At 41.8% G+C, this 19,780-nt stretch overlaps 1 protein-coding gene across 2 annotated transcripts in view; it reads right to left on the bottom strand.

The window, feature by feature from the left end:
• Positions 1–1,382: 1,382 nt before the first annotated feature.
• syt9a (synaptotagmin IXa) overlaps positions 1,383–19,780 on the bottom strand; it is a 55,816-nt gene continuing 37,418 nt past the window's right edge. Inside the window, exon 7 of one of the 2 annotated variants that reach the window (XM_079620226.1) lies at positions 1,383–2,046. In XM_079620226.1, coding sequence (XP_079476352.1) covers positions 1,978–2,046 — 69 coding nt within the window. In that variant the 3' untranslated portion in view covers positions 1,383–1,977. The remainder of the gene's footprint in view (positions 2,047–19,780) is intronic. The other variant, XM_079620225.1, reaches the window with a different exon arrangement.

Raw genomic sequence — 19,780 nt, 5'->3', positions numbered from 1 at the left:
GTCACCAACATTCTTCAAAATATCTTCTTTTGTGTTCAACAGAAGAAAGAAACTCATACAGGGTTGATACAACTTGAGGGTGAGTAAATGATGACAGAATTTTCATTTTTGGGTGAACTATCCCTTTAACACAGGCGTCTCATATTGTTGGTCTCGGCAGGCTATTACCGTCGTAGTTTTATCAAAAATATGGTTAAACGTTGTGCCTGGGGCATTGCCTTTTAAGCAAATAAACTGCATCAGTGAGTAAAAATGCTGGCATTCCATTATAATAATTACCAGTTTAGCAAATGTTTACAGGGTATAGGTGTCAGCAAACTATCTTCTTTGTTGATACCTGCTAAACAAGGTGGATCATCTTCTCCATATTGTACAACAAAATGCTATTGTAAATGGTTGAAATCCAGAGATATCGCATAGGAATATTTCACATCCACCTTTGAATGCAATGCAACATAAATGATAATGTGCTGAGGCATAGTTTTTTGTTTAATCCTGCTTTTTTTGTAACAAAAGATTCTCCAAAACTATTCTCTATCTGGAGGAAACAGATGTATCTGATGAAAGCAAGTGCTTGGGACTCTGACAGGAACAAATGGAGTGTGATTGGCGACAAAGCGAACAGATCAATGAATGCCTAAATCAATCTCTGTGAATCAGAGCCATCTGACGTGAGTTGCTCCATCCCTGTGACACTTAACACAGCACTTTCAACACGTCTGTTGCTTTGGTTTTAATGAGCATGCTTGTTTAGAGCTGTATGAGAGCAAATCATTTCTGTCAGACTCAGTATGGGAAAATTAGCTAATCTCAATAGTCTCTGGAGTCATTGCAGGGGAAATGACTGTGGGTTTTACTACTGGTTCAATATATGGCTTTTGTAGTTTGAAATTCATTGCAAACATTCTAATATTTATAAACTGATATACTGTACAGCAGGGTTTAAATTGTTCTAGTTCCATTTGTGTGTGTGTGTCCACAAATATGGCAATATCTAAAATCCTTGTCCTTCTGGGGATATTTTTGGTTGTGTGTGTGTGTGTGTGAGAGAGAAAGATAGAGAGAGAGGAGTTGTTTTATCCTAAAACAAGAACAAAAAAAGATGTTGGTGTAAAAAAAAAGTACTGAGAAAAAGCTATAGGCACATTGGATGCTTCACTAAAAACATTCATTCTAAGATGGTTATTTATATATTTTTTCGAGTCAGCCAAGGATTACATGAAACGAAGAATTTGAGATGCCTAAATCAATAGAACTGTGTCAACTTCTCCAAAAAGCTTGACACGAAATCTTAAGATAAGTAACTTTGAACCATTACACCCTTATACTTGCACAATGATTACCGTAATCGAGAAACACTGCATTTCAACAAGCTTAGTTTTGTAAGAAAAAGATGTTTAATAACATGAGAAATAACATTTTACTTGCAAAGTCTGTAAACAATTCACCACCATGACGCTTGATGACAAAATCCACAGAGCATTTCAAACAAGTAACAGAGAACATCTTGAACTTTACCACACCAAAACACACTCATGCGCAGTGGGAGGGTATAAATTAAAAAGGGAAGTTGACATTCTAACCTTAAGAGCATTGAGTGACACACTGACACTCCATTTAAAAACACATACCGAGACTGATTTAGAAAACATTTACTTGGAATCGAAACTTTGAGAACAACATAAAAATACTCTTTTCCACTTTTTTCAACAAAATGTTATTTTTCCAATTCACCATGAGTAGCACAAAATAACCATACAGTGTGTGACCACTCAACATGCAGCTGAAACAATCAAGTATTCCCATGCAGTGGAAGGGCTTCCAGGTGCACAGGTAGAAGAAAATGGCACGCCGTTCCCTTTGATTTCAAGGGAATTTCAAGCTCTCTGATCTTGGGCCTCTGGATCCCAGGACAGAACATCTTGTGCATAAATTCTCTTCTATTGTCGGTCTACAGATGAGAAATTGGACCTCAGGCTATGGTGATGGAGGAGTCTTCAGGGAATTACAGGAACCTCCCTGGCTTCCCCCTCCAGTACTGTGATACTGCAGAGAGAATAGGAGAACAAAGCACTAATAGTCATCTTAGTTCACTCAAAACTTCATCAGTCACGCTTGCACTGATTTGACATGACTGCATTGGACATTTACATTCAGTTTAAGGTTCACAGATCATGATTGTTCACCTGCTGTAGTGCAAAATAATTGTGCTGCTATTAAGGTGGGATAATGTTTTGTGGTTTGGTTAGGTGGTTTAACGGTGTGTAGTTTGGTTTAATGGTGGGTTAAGGTGAAAGGTAAGTGTAATTCTAGATGTAATTACAGAAAATAATTACAGCTGTAATTATATGCAGGTATTTTTGTTATATATATTTTAAAGTGCATTGTACCATAAGGTTAATTTATATGTTAGTACAAAGAAGCTGAAGATACAAACTGGTGCCAAATGTATAATTAATAAAGTAATAAAAAACATTATTTAATAATTGTTAGAACAAGAATTAAATTAATGGTCCTAAAATATACCTAATTGTGTTTATTATTATTATTAATAATCATCATAATAATACAAATAATAATTTATGCTAAAGTATGTGAGATCTTAAGTAGAAAGTTAAAGATTTGAGGTGGGAGGGTAGTGTTAAAAATAAGTTGGCCTTTAATAGGCAAAAAAAAAAGGAAAAAAAAAGAGATTTCACAGTACTCTTCACCTCAGCCTTCAAAACCATCTGCTGTTGGAGAAAAGTATTTGTTCTAGCTCCCTCCAATGCCACACATGACAGAGCTATACAGTGGATATTTTGCTATAAATAAAGTCTCTAGATAGTTTTCAGATAAATTCTAACCTTTTTTTAAGGTCAGTAATGTTTCAAGGTGCTTGATTCTTTTATTTTCCCCATGTGAATTTGAATGTCTTATAAAAAAGAAAACGATAACAAATGAAGAGGATCTTTGATATATTGAGTATGATTTTTTCCTGCAGGACCACAATGACCTTGATTCAATTGTCTAGGGAAATTGTATTGCTTAAAGGAGAACTCCGGTCAATTTTAACATTGAGCTCATTTTTTTGTAAATTTGGAGTGCTGTCAATATAGAGAACAACGACAAAAATCGGTGTTGCCTACACCGTGTTATCCTCTTTTTAACCCATTTGTGCCCAAATTTTTCTGAATGGTTTCATGCATATAGTCGTGTTAATAGTGTCCTATATGAACATATTCTGCATTTATTTTCCCGTTTTTTTTTTTTTTCTTGAAAATCGTATTTGAATGTGCAGCAACTATAGTTGCCGGTGGGCAAATATGTTGTATGCACCCCCTCAATGTAAAATATGAATAGGAGGAGAACATTTTTTTCATCATGGAAGAGGTGTTAGTAAAATTCTTAAATCTTAAAACACAACAAACAATAAATCCATTTGTCTTAACCCTTGTGCGCTGTTCGGGGTCTTTTTGACCCACATTTCTAACTTTCATTCATGGATAACATGGATAATTTGACACGGTTTAGTGTAAGATTTTTGCACATCTTTTGGAAAATGCAGTTCCCTTTCAAGGAGGTAACTTCAACATTACGTCAACTGAGACGTATATGGGAACTCCTCCCTTCTCCATTTTTGCTGAAATCTTATAAGCTAACGCCAGCTGAGGGACAGCTGGCCAATTGACGCGAAGCATGCAAATACTGACAGGTTCGCGGGCAGTATAAAATGCATGGGCGTGACAATTGCGTCAGAATCTCTTTCTTCACGCTAGAAATCAGTCATCGTAGAAGTTGCATTAGAGGACTATCAACTTTTCTTCGAAGCATCCAATGGCTACTACATGCCAGATATGTGCGGGCCCCCTGGACCCGCCCGACCCTCACGAGTTCTGTGTCGCGTGCCTGGGCCTCGCCCACACCGAAGCGGCACTGAATGACGAAACGTGCGCCCACTGCGCCGAGCTGCCAGTGCGCGCCCTCAGAGCCAGAAGTGGCTCGAGCAACAGTAGGGATGAGGCCCACTGCCGCCAGCGAGCCGCTGGTGGGCCCTCCCCCGCCCGAGGACGAGGTTTTCGACGCTGTCAGCTTCGCGGACGCGAGCTTTCGCCCCCCCCCCCCCCTCGCCGTCGCGAACTTCGTCTCCTTCGGAGCTGGCGGGGAAGACGACTCCATGTCGCTCTCGGCGTCGGAACAGGAATGGGCGTCTCAATCAGAACGCCCCGACCAAGAGGGCCCTGCAGACCTCCAGGAGGAGCTCGTCAGGGTCCTTGGTAAGGCCATCACGGAGCTGGACCTCACGTGGAGCGCCCCGGATGAGCCGGTGAGAAGCAAGCTGGACTCGTGGTTCCTCCAGTCGAGCCGTCGTCAGACTGCATCGAGGAGAAGTACCCCGTTCTTCCCGGACGTCCATGAGCACGTGGTGAAGTCGTGGGCTGCGCCCCAATCGGCGCGCACCCACTCTAACACGCAGGCCATGTATGTGTATGTGCACGGGTATGTGCGCATGCCTCCCGTCGAGGAGACCGTTGCCGCGCACCTGTGCCCGTCTTCGTCTGCGCTGGGTTCGGACCGCAGCCTGCCCTCCAAGCCGTGCAGGTTCACAGCCCACCAGGCAGACAAGGCCGATGCATCTGCGGGGGAGGCAGCTTCAGCTCTTCACGCCATGGCAATCCTGCAGGTGTTCCAGGCAAAGCTGCTCCAATCCTTGGACGACGGCACAGTGGACCCTGACGTCATCAGGGATCTGCTCGCGGCAACGGACCTCGCACTGATGGCCACCAAGCGCTCTGCACAGGCTATCGGCCGCTCCATGGGATTTATGCTCGTCCTCAACAGGCACCTATGGCTAACCTGAAGGACTCAGACCGCAAGACACTCCTGAACGCTCCAGTCACTCCCTCCGGCCTCTTTGGTGACGCCGTGGAGTCAGTCACGGAGCGTTTTTCCGAGACGCAGAAGCGCGCCAAAGCGATGAGCCACGTGATGCCCCGTCGCTCACTCCAGTCACCTGCGAGGTCCCGCTCTTCTTCGGCTCCTCGCCAGGCTCAATGACAGCCTAGACAGCCCGCCGTGGCGCCCCGCGGCCGCCCCGATCCGGACGCTCGTTTCGGCCGGAACAAGCAGTGGACAGGGCCTGGAAGGAAACGCCAGGGTCAGAAGAGGAGCCCGCGCCGCGAGAGAACCAGCGCGCCGTCCTCGGCTTAGTTTTTGACACGATTTAGTGTAATATTTTTGCACATCTTTTGGAAAATGCAGTTTTTAAAGTAACAAATTATCACTTTAACCAGTAGATGGCTATTTGCTATTTGACTAACTGAAAGACATATTTTCACAACTTTTTCCAGTTGTATTCATATACATATTATGAATTAATAATAATATGTAGATATGATTTGTGAAAAGTATGCCTTTTAGAGCTCTGCAGCCATCTACTGGCTAAAGTGATATATTTTTTTACATTTAAAACGGAATTTTCCGAAATATGGGCAAAAATCTTACACTAAACCATGTCAAATTATCCATGTTATCTTAATGAATGAAATTTAGAAATGTGGGTCTTTTATAAGGTGAATTTGACATTTAAAAAAATGTCAAATGTTTTTTATATATCTTAAAATATTCTTCTAACATTTATTTATATACATTTTGTGGAGTAAAAATGTCCAAATGTGAAGTAAAAACATTAATAAACTGAGTAAAATGACATTGTGAAAACAAAAACAAAAAACATTTTTTTGTTACAATATTAGCCTACATTTTGTTGCCTGGGGCTCTAAGACTCCAAACAGCCCGACTGTAAACCACAAACGAAACACGCACAAGGGTTAAAGTGGTGGAACAAAGTTCAGAACAAAGTGCAGCCATATCAGGGCATTGTGTATCAAAAAGTTAAATGAAAATAAATAAATAAATAAAAATAAATAGAATGAAGAAAAATATATATCTATATAACAAACAAAAAAACAAATAACAAAATGGCAAATAACAAAAATAACAGTGCATACAGATGTCATTTAAAGGGTTAAGTTATGTTTATGCACTAAACAAGACCAATAACCTTGATTTATTAACCTGTTAACACAGTATAATCCATTTTCCCATGATATATGTACTTACAAGGCATTTGCCCACCGGCAACTATAGTTGCCGCTTGGACTTTTGACTAAGTATACAAAAAACTATAGATCTCTTGTAAGATTTGTTTTGTTTGGATGATTCTAGAGACCTTCATGATTATATAGATATATATATGTCAACAAAAAAAATCGTATTATTAACATGAAAATGACCTTTCTTTGGGAGGGTTTGCCTTTGCCATGCTTCCTGGAAGTAGGCATAGGAAGTTGACAGCCTCATGTGACAGGAAGGAAGTGAATACCTTTTTTTTCTTCTTGAAATCCTTTACTTGGTTGTTTGCTTGCATGTCATTGAGACATTAAACATGGATAACATCTAGAAAAATACTTACAAAAGGAAAATGACAATACACTGCGGCAACTATAGTTGCCGGTGGGCTTAAATGGGTTAAAATTTGCACCCTGTTGACTTCAATGGGGCACGTTATAAACCTGCTTTTAGACTCTTAAAGGGTTAGTTCACCCAAAAATTAAAATAACGTCATTAATGACTCACCCTCATGTCGTTCTAAGCCCGTAAGACCTCCGTTCATCTTCGGAACACAGTTTAAGATATTTTAGATTTAGTCCGAGAGCTTTCTGTCCCTCCATTGAAACTGTATATACAGTATACTGGCCATGTCCATAAAGGTAATAAAAAGATCATCAAAGTAGTCCATGTGACATCAGTGGGTTAGTTAGAATTTTTTGAAGCATCGAAAATACTTTTTGGTCCAAAAATAAAACAAAATAAGACTTTATTCCGCATTGTATTCTCTCCCGGGTCTGTTGTGAATCTGCGTTCAGGACTCCGCGGTGACGCTGCTGACGGAAGACGCTGATGACGTGTTATCTGGTGCGCCCGAGCTTCGTTTACAGTCTGAGGGAGACGCACGCTATATTCAAGCTATTCTACATTGTTTGCGTGGATATCATTTTTTTAATGGTGCGTAAATGTGCATGTCGCGGATGAGACACTTTTACAGCGTGCGTTTCCCTCAGTCTATAAATGAAGCTCGGGCGCACCAGATAACACGTCATCAGCGTCTTACGCCATCAGCGTAACTGTGAAAGATTGACAACAGACAAGGGAGAGAATACAATGCTGAATAAAGTCTTATTTTGTGTTATTTTTGGACCAAAAAGTATTTTCGATGCTTCAAAAAATTCTAACTAACCCACTGATGTCACATGGACTACTTTGATGATCTTTTTATTACCTTTATGGACATGGCCAGTAGACTGTATATACAGTTTCAATGGAGGGACAGAATGCTCTCGGACTAAATCTAAAATATCTTAAACTGTGTTCCGAAGATGAACGGAGGTCTTACGGGCTTAGAACGACATGAGGGTGAGTCATTAATGACATTATTTTCATTTTTGGGTGAACTAACCCTTTAACATCTTGTAATGTGTCATACAAGTGCCCAGCCATGTTAGATGATAACTTCAGAGTGAACACGAGTGAATCTGACTGCAATAGATGTGAAAGATATTAATAAAAATGATGTTATATCAGCCAGCGCAAATACCTGTATTTAGTTCCTGTTTTCGGTCAAAGTCAAAAGTAGCCGATTGTCGAGTTCAAGCGCGTGATCATAGGTAACTAAACCTATGCACGTGAACTCCACAATCGACTACTTTGGACTTCGACCGAAAACAGGAACTAAATACAGGTATTTGAGCTGGCTGATATAACATCATTTTTATTAATATCTTTCACATCTACTGCAGTCAGATTCACTCGTGTTCACTCTGAAGGAATCACTCAACATGGCTGGGCACTTGTATGACACATTACAAGATGTTAAGAGGCTAAAAGCAGGTGTATAACGTGCCCCATTAAAGTCAACAGGGTGCAAATTTTAAAAAGAGGATAACACGGTGTAGGCAACACCGATTTTTGTCGTTGTTCTCTGTATTGACATCACTCCAAATTTACAAAAAAATGAGCTCAATGTTAAAATTGACCGGATTTCTCCTTTAACAATAGATCAGCTTTGCTTCAGACAGACTTCAAATCACCAGAGCAATCTAGCAATATTTGTTTTTTGAGCACTCTATTTAATTTAATCTAGGCATTTGTATTATGAAAAAAAAAAACTAATTTAAATGGCATTTTTACTTTTGATTAGATACAGTATGAATACAGATATATCAGTGAGCACTGCCATATTCTATGGCAATGTAAAGAAGAGAAGGGCAGAACTAGCTCTTCCTGCAGATGAAAGTGAGGATGAGATAGGATTTAGTGACCATGAGGATGATGTGGATTGGACAGTAACTTAGATGGGAGCAGTGTTGGAGACAGTTCAGGTAAGTTAGCTCAGAAGCAGACAAGACAGGTATTAGTCTAGCAAACAGTGTTAGCTAGATTATTCTGATGCATCTGGCTACGTTAGACTTGTTATTTATTAATTATAATATGTATTGGACCTACTGTATTTTGTCTGTCATCACAAACACTGTATTGTTTTGAATACTTTTTAATCCTTTCAGCAGATGAAGAGCTGCAGTTTGAAACTGAAGAGGGAATTGTGCCAGCAACAGAAGAGAGAGGTACATAAATGCTATCTATTGTTATAGAGAACTGTGTGTGTGTGTGTGTGTGTGTGTGTGTGTGTGTGTGTGTGTGTGTGTGTGTGTGTGTGATGGGTAGGTTTAGGGCTAGGGTTAGTATAAGAGGAGAGAATATACAGTTTGTACAGTATAAAAACAATTACGAGTCTCCACAAAGATAGTGAACCAGACATGAGTGTGTGTGCGTGTGTAGGTTTGTACTTGTGCAGAAAGTGACAAAGAGACAGAGTTATGGGTCAGGTCAAAAATAGGTCCAGTAATCGAATCATCCGTAGCTTCCTACATGTTTTTCACACAACATTAATGCATGTTTGCTTATGTTTCATTAGATCAAGAAGAGGTTAGAGCTGCCCTGTGCCCACCATTCCAAAAGACGAAGAACCTGAAATGGAGGAAAAAGAGGAGCACTGCTGCCGTTCCAGGATGGAATGTTGAATTTCCATGAACTGCAGTCTTTTTATGTAAATGGTTTTATGTCAATGTTGTATGATACATGATGAACAGTATTATATTTGTTATTAACTGTATACATTTGCAATTTAACAATATTAATAAAAAAATAATGAAATTCAAAGAATATAAGCATTATTCAGTTAAAAAGAATGGAATAAATAGAATCAGTTGGAAGAATCATTTGTTGGAAAGTATGTATAAGGTGTTGTTTATAAGTACTGTGTTAAAGCTTATTATAGCACAAATTGAATCAACACAAACAACAACAATTTTAACTAAGTCATTTCCACTATTGTATGTTTTTGCCGTATGGCAACAAATCATAAAGTACCTTAGAATAATATTTTTTCAAAAAAAAATGCATACAGCACTTCAAGTTAAGCCATTCTAAGAAAAGAAAAAGAGTCAAATATTTTTTTCTATAGGTCTAGCATAATGCGTGCGGTAGAGGGTTGAAAAGGGGTCAGCTCAGATAACTGATCGACTTATCAATGGCGCGAGATCAATGTTTTGCTGACCTTTGAAAATAGTACGGAAAGTAAAACACCGGATAATTAGAGATGTACGGATGAGCTCCTATGTCAACCGAATCTGCAGCCAAAAACAAATCATCCACGTGCACCAATCATTTTCTCTGATTTAAGTATCCACACCCGTTGGTCAAATAACTATTATTCTTATGTGTTGCAACGTGTGAGGAAAAATTTATTATCATCACCTTCAACGGCGGACTCGGCGACGGTTGATGCGCGCATCTCTGGTATAGCCTAATACACTGATGAATGAGCGCTGCTTTTAAATGAACATTTCTTTAAAACAAAATTTATTTATTAGAATTTCATTTTCTTAATGGCATAAAAAGGCTTTACTCCCTTGAAACTTAAACTGAAATGGAACATGCTCATATTTTAGAGAATGTAGTTAATATTTTCGTTAATAATGATTTATCATATCCACTGTAATTTGTCCAGGCGCTGTAATTTGCTCTGCCCCCTTCATGTTCGCAGGAGTGATGAGATACTTAGTAGACTGTCCTCACTTAGTAGAATTCATAGACAACTGAAAAGTTTTTGGGGCAGACCTGACCTGTTGAAAAGAGATGGTATTCATCCCTCCTGGGATGGTGCTGCTCTTCTCTCTAGTAATATGGCACCTAGTCTTAGAGCTCATACATGAATTAGGGCTCAGGTCAGGAAGCAGACAGACTGGCTAAACCGACCGTCTGCTAGCTGTCTCATGTCACTAAGGTCAGATAAATCCCATCACATAAAGACTATTTTACCTAGATATCATCATATAGAGACTGTGTCTGTTCCCTGAATTATGAAATGTGAATGAAAGTCACGTGTCTAGTATCTGTAAAACCAAAATTTTTTATCTTAAAAATATATTTAAATTACGTCATATGCTCTCAATGAAAAATGCAGAACAACTAGTTAATGCGTTCATGACATCAAGGCTAGATTATTGTAATGCTCCACTGGGTGGTTGCCCTGCACATTTAATACATAAACTACAGCAGGTCCAAAATGCAGCAGCTAGAGTTCTTCCCAGAACCAGGAAGTATGACCATATTAGCCCGGTTTTGTCAACACTGCATTGGCTCCCTATTAAATATCGTATAATTTTTTAAATATTGCTGATTACTTACAAAGCACTAAATGGTTTAGCTCCCCACTACTTTAGCGAGCTCTTAACCCATTATAGTCCTTCACGTCTATTGCAATCTCAAAATTCCGGCCAGTTGATAATACCTAGAATATCAAAATCGACTGCTGGCGGTAGATCCTTTTTCTATTTAGCACCAAAACTTTGGAACAATCTTCCAAAGATTAGCTGCTTTTATACTCATTAACATGCGATCACCATGATCCGATCAAGCAGATCAGATCATTAGCCAATCAGGACACGGTGCGTTTAAATTTTTTCATATTAAGTAGCCTCTGTATCTGGATAACCGATCAGATTTCTGTGTTTACATCATATTTTAATTAGGTCTGTAGCACGACACCAATAAGAGTAAAGATGATACAAATTAAGCAATGTCCCAATTGCTTTCAGTAACTCACTTTACTTTCCTTTGTAATCTCTAGTCTTAGATCAAATTACGTTTTTTGAATGAAGGAATACTTCCAGAGTTGATCATACAAAAATAACTGGGTTGATCATGTTAAACAAGTCACATAATCGATCATCGGGGTTTAAGGTTATAGCGTGCAATGACTGTATGGGAGATTAACAAACATGCAGAAACAATAAAAACATTCAACATTTAAAACATTAAAAAATAAAAAGTTTATTCCCATTTGTGAGAGATCAATCAAGCCCGGTCCCATCCACCACTCAACGATCACTTTCCCCAGAGTACTAATCACATACACCTGTTCCCCATCAGCAACCTCGTTACCTTGCACTACAAAACACTCACCACAGATTCAGTTCACCATCAAGCCTCCAACAGAAACAGACTGATCTACTTTGCCTCTCCGATCCGTGGATGCCCCAAGAACCCCGAACGTTATGTGTACTTACCTGAGAAGATCATTAATCTCTGTGTCTTTGTTTCACTGCCTCCAGGACCTCTGTTCTGACATCCCTCTTCCTGGGATCCAGAGTCCACGTGAACCTGCCTGGTGTTTTCCGTATCTGAAGGTGGATGGGCTCACTTGATGTTGAACCAAGGGATCGTCACTTCATCTACACCCGACTCCGCTGAGTGCACACATTTCACGTTGCTAAATAAACACTGTGTATTGGATTCACTACCTCTGCCTCCGTGTGTATATCCTGACAGAAGGCTTGACCTAAAATACCGTCATGAATCCAATACAGCCCGAAAGCATCCCAACGCATTAAGAGATCCCGAACCCGAATATCCCCGTCGGTGCTTCCGCAAACACCGCTCCTTCGCTGGTTTACGTCACCAATCCTGCCTCCCGACCAGCGCCCTTCTCTGGCAGGGCGGAAGATTGCAATCGGTTTTTGCTCCAATGTTCACTAGCCCTTGAACAACAAATCCACTTCTGTCCCACAGAAAAATCTAAAATCTCCTTTAACATTCAGCAGTTATCCAGGGCAGCTTTAAGATGGGCTGAAACGCTCTGGTTCCAAAAGACTACTGTTACCTCATCATCCCAGGAATTTATAACCCATTTCAAAGAAGTGTTTGGACGTCCAGTAGGAGACTCAACCATCAGTGACCAGTTATTGCAGTTACGTCAAGATAAAAAATCAGTTTCTGAGTATTCCCACGAATTCCGAACCCTAGCAGCTGCAAGTGGGTGGAATGAAAAGGCCTTAATAACAGTCTATCGCAGAGGGTTAAATCCTGCACTTCGTCTCCAACTTGCCATTTATGATGATAATCTAGGACTAGAGAAGTTTATACAGCAAGCTATCCGAATCCAACAACGATCACAAAGTTGTTACCGAGACGTTCAAGATCAAGTTCCCAATTTTCATCAGAATCAACCTAACTCAATACCCGAGCAAGGGGTGGAGAGGATGCAGGTAGAGACCAGCAGATTGTCTCAAGAGGAACGCAACCGCCGCCGAGAATTGAGGTTGTGCCTATATTGTGGAAAGGATGGCCACTTCTTGAGAACATGCCCGTCTCGCCCCCCTCGACTGCTGGTGAGTTCTGTCCTTAACCATCCCTCTGTATCTGCCCCTTTAACAATATCAGTGACTTTAATGACTCAAAGCTTCAACGTTTCAGCCACGGCCATCGTGGACTCCGGATCGGCGGGCTCTTCATATCAGGGGAACTGTCCAAGAGACTCAAGCTCCAAAGAATCAACACTGCCACACCATACTCCATCCATGCCGTGACCGGTGAGACCATAAATAAAGGGTATGTAACCTCCCAGATAAACCCCATTATCCTATGTGTCCAGAAGTATCACAGGGAGTTATTTAACCCTTTCATTCTTGAAAATAGCCAGACTGACATAATTCTCGGTCGCCCATGGCTCATCCGCCATCAACCCATGATAAATTGGGAATCTGGTGCAATTCTGTGCTGGGGCTGCAATTGTCTCTCCACCGATGTCACAACACCCTCCCAGTCAATAGACGAGCAACCAGAAGTGATTTCTGTGAGTTCCACCTCGATCGAAAGTCCTAACGAAAACCTGTCAGTGGCTATCCCTCCGTGTTATTCCTCATTCGCAGACGTTTTCAACCCTGTTGCAGCTTCCCAGCTACCTCCACATCAACCTTGGGATTGTGCCATCGATCTGGTTCCTGACGCTCGCATTCCCAAGGGTCACAGCTGCGTCAGCACTCTGACACCGTGGAACAACCCGGACATGTTCAGCCCAGGAGTTCCTTTCAGTATAGTGACACAGCGCACCGTGGTCTCGACGGACGTGTCAACCTCGGGCTGGGGAGCAGTATGCTTGGGCGTGCCTGCCTCAGGCCTGTGGTCGGAGTCACAGAGAGAGTGGCACATAAACCGTTTGGAATTGGAGGCGGTGTTCTTAGCCCTGGAAGCATTTCTGTCAAAATTAGAGCAGCAACATGTACTGATTAGAACCGACAACACGTCTGTGGTCTCATACATAAATCGCCAGGGCGGCGTGCGCTCCAGAGCCCTGTTCAAACAGGCAGCGAGTCTCCTGTTGTGGGCGGACCGTCACCTTCTCTCCATAAGAGCGGCACACATCCCCGGTCTCCTGAACTGTGGAGCGGATATGCTGTCGAGGAACGGGATTCCTCAAGGGGAGTGGAGGCTTCACCCTAGATCAGCCCAAATGATTTGGGATCGATTCGGGAGGGCGGACGTGGACCTGTTTTCCACAAGCGAGAACACGCACTGTCAGACGTTCTTTTCGCTATCTCACTCCCCGCTGTTGGGAGATGCTCTGACATCGCGTTGGCCAGAAGCCAGGCTTTACACGTTTTCCTCCGGTGAAGATTCTGCCTATGGTGTTGTGCAAAATCAGAGAGGAGAGAGCGTCAGTGATCCTCGTGGCCCCGAACTGGCCGAATCAGCCCTGTTTCGCTGACCTGAGAGAGTTAATCGTGGCTCCCCCATGGCGAATCCCCATCAGGAAGGACCTGCTGTCTCAGGCGAATGGCACGATATGGCACCCCAGCCCCGAGCTGTGGAACCTTCACGTGTGGCCGCTGCGGGGACCTTAGATGAGCGAGATAATCTGCACTCACGAGAGCTGAGCACTCTCGCGGAGTCGCGCGCGCCTTCAACCAGGCGCCTCTACGCTCTGAAATGGGGAGTTTTTACTAAGTGGTGCAAGGACATCGATATTGACCCGGGGACCAGTTCAGTGTCGGATGTTTTGCGCTTTCTACAGCACCGAATGGATAGCGGGAGTTTACCATCCACGCTGAAGGTGTATGTAGCCGCTATTGCTGCTTTTCGTTCCCCGGTCGACGGGCAATCGATCGGTAAGCACGCTCTGGTGATCAGATTTCTCAGGGGAGCGAAGAGATTGTGTCCATCACGGCCGCCCTCTGTGCCGCCTTGGGACCTAGCTCTAGTTTTGAGGGCTCTATCTCTACCACCGTTCGAGCCCCTAGCTTCGATTACGGTTAAGGAGCTCTCCCTGAAGACGGCATTACTTTTAGCCCTCGCCACGGCGAAGCGCGTTGGTGACTTACACGCGTTCTCGGTGAACGACGATTGCATCTGTTTCGGACTGGGCGACTGCAGCATCACTCTCCGGCCGAGACCTGGCTATGTTCCGAAGTCACTCAATACTCCGTTCAGAGCACAAGTTGTTTCCCTGCCCGCCTTATCTGCTGAGCCGTCAGCCTCGAATGACGCTGACGCTCAGACCGCTGTGTGCCCTGTTAGGGCTCTGCGGATGTACATGAATCGTTCGGCCGCCTTTCGCCAGTCGGACCAGCTATTCTTGTGCTTTGGTGGATGTACTAAGGGACGTGCTGTTTCAAAACAGAGACTTTCTCACTAGATTGTGGACGCTACTGCATTGGCTTATGAATGCCAGGGGAAGGACTGTCCCCTTAACATCAGAGCTCATTCTACGAGGGCGATTGCCTCCTCATGGGCCTGGTCTAAAGGTATGTCTATTCAGGATTTATGTCTTGCTGCTGGCTGGTCTTCTCAGAATACATTCGCCAGGTTTTACAAGCTGGATGTACCGTCCGTAGCGTCCCAAGTGCTTTCGGTGAGTTGAGTTTACTCATGTATTATGAAACTGTAGATAACCAACTATGCAGTAGTTACCATTAGCTGCTAACTCTGTGTTTTTAGCTATTAGGTTGATGTAGCTGTCACCGCAAACGCTGTCGACTCTGTGTTAGCTCTCATGCTTGAGTGTGTATTGTTGTTGTGCCTGCCTTGATCAGTGCAGCCTTCACGTTCATTTTGTTGGGATATGCAAATTTTGATAAGGTTGGAGCTGACGCTTCATTGGCTTAGTTCTGCCTATCAGATGCGAGTACTCCTAGCGGCGCGGCTATTGGCTAGGAACTGTCTGTCGCTTATGTGTGAGTGTAGTTGACCCCGTTCTGGGCTTATCTTCTCTGCTCTCACGGCGTGATTTTATACAGTTCCCATATACGTCTCAGTTGACGTAATGTTGAAGTTACCGCCTTGAAAGGGAACGTCTCCGGTTACTATGGTAACCTCGGTTCCCTGAGAGGCGGGAACGAGACATTACGTTAACCGCCGTGTCGCTGTTTGATCAGCTGTGCTAGCGTTCAGTAGTTATTCTGACGCAATTGTCGCGCCCATGCATTTTATACTGCCCGCGAACCTGTCAGTATTTGCATGCTTCGCGTCAATTGGGGGACAGCTGGCGTTAGCTTATAAGATTTCAGCAAAAATGGAGAAGGGAGGAGTTCCCATATACGTCTCAGTTGACGTAATGTCTCGTTCCCGCCTCTCAGAGAACCGAGGTTACCATAGTAACCGGAGACGTTTTCTCAGAAGGTCTCCCATCCAGGTACGAATCAGGCTCAGCCCTGCTTACCGTCAGTCAGTGTTGTGGGTAACGCGTTATAAAGTAACGCGTTAGAGTACTCTAATTACCTTTTTCGTGAAATGTGTAACTTAACGCGTTAGTTTTGTGCGTTAAGTAATCAGTAACGTCGTTATTTAAAAAAAAAAGTAATCCGTTATTTTAAGGAAAGGAAAATCCCGAATAAAAAAATTTCAAGAATCAAGACAGTGTTTCTGCGCTTCAATACCCCACCACCCTCCAGCTTCATTAAGGCACACGCGCACGGTCTCTTGCTCTCTCTCCCTCTCTGCTGTGCACGCGCTACGCGGTTTGGAGCACAGACTCTGTCTCGCGGGCGCGCTCGCTCTAGATTCCGGGAGATTGTAACTAATTCGCGGGCATCAGTGAGCCGCTATCAATATGCGGGAGACTTCCGGAACTTCCGATAGACTTGGGATGTCTGCATTTCTATACTGAAATAATATCGGCATTATAATTATTGATTTTTTTTATTGAAATAATAGCCCATCCGCGCATCTTTACTACCCGGGCTGGGAAGGTGTGAATTTTGATTAATATGTTCTGTGATAATAAATAAATAAAATGCTATGTGGAATAGCCTATTGATGACTGTCTTTCCTGTTATTGTTATCCTGCAGTGTTAATTTAGTCGGATGACTGACGTTATTCATTGCCAGGAGTCACGACTTCTAGGTGCATTTAAAGGGGGCCGTGTCTGTCAATTAAGCTGCAGCATGTGTGAGGCGCTGCAAACGGCTTTTAATTTTTGGTAACACACGAGTACTCTAACGCGTTACTTTTATGAATAGATAACGCTGTAACGTAACTGATTACTTTTAATTGATGGTAACGTTGTAACCTAATTAACTACTTTCCAAAGTAACTATACCCAACACTGCCGTCAGTGGACAACCAGTCTTGGGCTACAGGGTGATATGGCTACGTTTTGAAAACGATACCACTATCGCCTTTGTTAAAATGGTGACATTGTGTGCATGCATATTACGTGCTCAGTCATCGCCAACTACTAATCTGGCATGCATGATACAGCGTTTTAGTAATTTTAACAGATCCGTGTGAATGTTGATAGTTTTGACAACATTGTCGCATACAAAACAAGACATACAAAATGTGCACAGCTGTCACGAACGCCAGTGAAGAATCCTCTGTCGGCCACCGGAGGTCTCACTCTCCTGAATATTAGCGTTGGCTTTGAATTACATTTCCCAAGAAGCCACAGACTGGGACTGATTCATGCACAATTTGCGAAGTCTTGTTTGCCCCGGCTGTATTTCTGAGAATTATCTGGTTATTGTATCTTCTGCCTGTGTTTAGATTCTGCCTTGGTTTACCGTTTACGACTCTTCTCTGCCTGCCCCTGATCTCTGTTTTACTTGGAGTCTCACTTCTGCTGTTATCTGCCTGCCTTGAACTTTTGCCAGCTTTGACCACGTTTGTTGTTCTGTCTCTGATTTTGTTGTTCGCCCTGGTATTTTGACCCACGCCTGTTTGTACACTGAGCTTGCACCTCTTGTAATAAAGCTGCACATGGATCCTACTCAGTCTGAGTCTTCGTCACAACAGCATTGGGTGCCCAAATAGGAGTCTAATGACCTATACTTTTTGGTTTCAAATAACCATGCACCCAATGAAAAGGGTATGTACAGTACTTTGAAAAGATGCCTGCCGTCTTTGTAAAACTACACAAGGGAGTTAAACAGAATATCAAAAAAATCACTTTTTTTTTCTTTATTTAACAAACAACATGCAGACCAAAGTAGTGCATTAACAAACAATCTGGTAATTCCATAATTGAAATAAAAGTGTGTAAGTGTGTGTGTGTGTATAAGTAAAGTAGCCATTTATTATTTATTACCATCACCACCACTCCTCACTACCATCTTACTGCCAATATTGCATTAGTCAAATTTTAAAATACAATATAATAAGATACAAGATAGCCCTCCCCCACATCTCTTCAGTCCCTATTTTCTCCTATACTTTTTTTTTCTTTCTCTTTCTTTCCTCCTTTTGTATGTTATGTGTAGTGTCTAAGGTGCATTAAAAGAAGGGGTACAGTGTGAGAGTGTCTCAACATGGGACAGAAATACTGTCCCATAGAAACCACTTCTCGCCTGTCTTGCCAGCCTGAGTGATTGTGATTATTTATTTTTCAATGTATACATATGTAAACATTTTTTTTTTCTTTCTTCCTTTTTTTTCTTCTTCTTCCTTTCCTCCCTCCCTTTCCTTCCTTCTTCCTTATTCTACATTGTGGTGCATTAAAAAACACATGAAAAGACAGGGGGGGAATTGGACATAATCAATTGATTTAACCATAGCAGTATAACAATGAACACCAGGGGCCTGTTGCACAAAACTAGGATAAGGGATTAAGCCAGGATATCTTGGTGATCCTGGCTCAATTGATCCGTAATCCGGTTGCACTAAAGCTGGATAGGGGACAGGAGGATATGTTATGGTATAAATTACCATGGAGATGTATTCTGTGGAGCTAGCCTGCTCCAGACCAGGCTAAATTCCAGGATCTATTTAATCTCATCCCTAATGTCAGTCAGCAGTCACCACAAATGGAAACCAATAGTAATTTCACTGCTCACTATACATTGTTATCACATATAACTAGACCCACTGTCATTATTTAAACGTTTGTGATCATTAATTTCAATCATTTTGGATAAATAATGATTTTTAGATGATGTTGCTATCATTAGATAATTTACAGTTTCCCATAGACTATAAGGCTATATATAAAATGATAGAATATTAGGGCCACAGAGGGAAAAAAAAGACAAGTCATAATATTGTAACCAGTTGTTTTAAAGGAGGACAGTTGTTAAAATGACAGATGTGGGGCATTTCGTGAAATTGTACTTCAGTATGGTTTCATAAACAAAGACATGCTGATGTGCCAGAATATTAAGTATCACATTGTCATAAGTATCAAAACTGTAAAAAGAATATGTAGCTTTTCTGCAGAAAGAACCAGCCTCATAAATTTATGACTTTTTCCTCAGTGTGGCCCTAGTACTCTGTCATATAAACAAATACACAAATACACATTCCATATGAATATAAAAACACAATGTGTAACATTATGTTCCTTTATTGAATAAGGACAAAACAAAGCAGGTAAACCATCAGCTCCTTTCGAAACTGAAGTCACAGTGACTCTCTACAAGATGGAAAGCACAGAATCAAAGCATATTATACTATTATACACATACTAACTAAAATAATTCAACACATATTGGTCCCTCAGCAGCCGACCACTGTCGTCATCAGGGAAGATTGCCGGATTGTCCCAGTCCATGGCTGGTGGCACTCTGGGGGCCCTCTCCTTCCTCAGGCAGGCCACATTGTGGAGGACAGCACAAGTAATATCACATGCCCTAACAGGGCTGACCCTTAATTTGTGAAGGCAGTGAAAGAAATAAAGATGTATTTTCTTGATTTGCTAAATGACCTTGCAAAATAAGTATAGTTTAGACAAAAAATATAAACTTTAAGTAAATGTGTGCTTAAAACAAGCCAAAAAATAAAAAATCTGTCAATATAATAAGAAAAATTCTCTTGAAATAAGTTTACTTTTTCCATAAACACTTAATTTTAGGAAAGTTCTCTTGTTTCACTGGCAGATTTTTTTGCTTATTTTCCTAGGTAATTTTGCTC

Source organism: Phoxinus phoxinus (genome assembly GCF_949152265.1).
Source record: "Phoxinus phoxinus genome assembly, chromosome: 8".
Classification (NCBI taxonomy): Eukaryota; Metazoa; Chordata; class Actinopteri; order Cypriniformes; family Leuciscidae; genus Phoxinus; species Phoxinus phoxinus.
The sequence above is the reverse complement of the archived record's forward strand: the minus strand, read 5'-3'. Positions and strand labels throughout refer to the sequence as shown.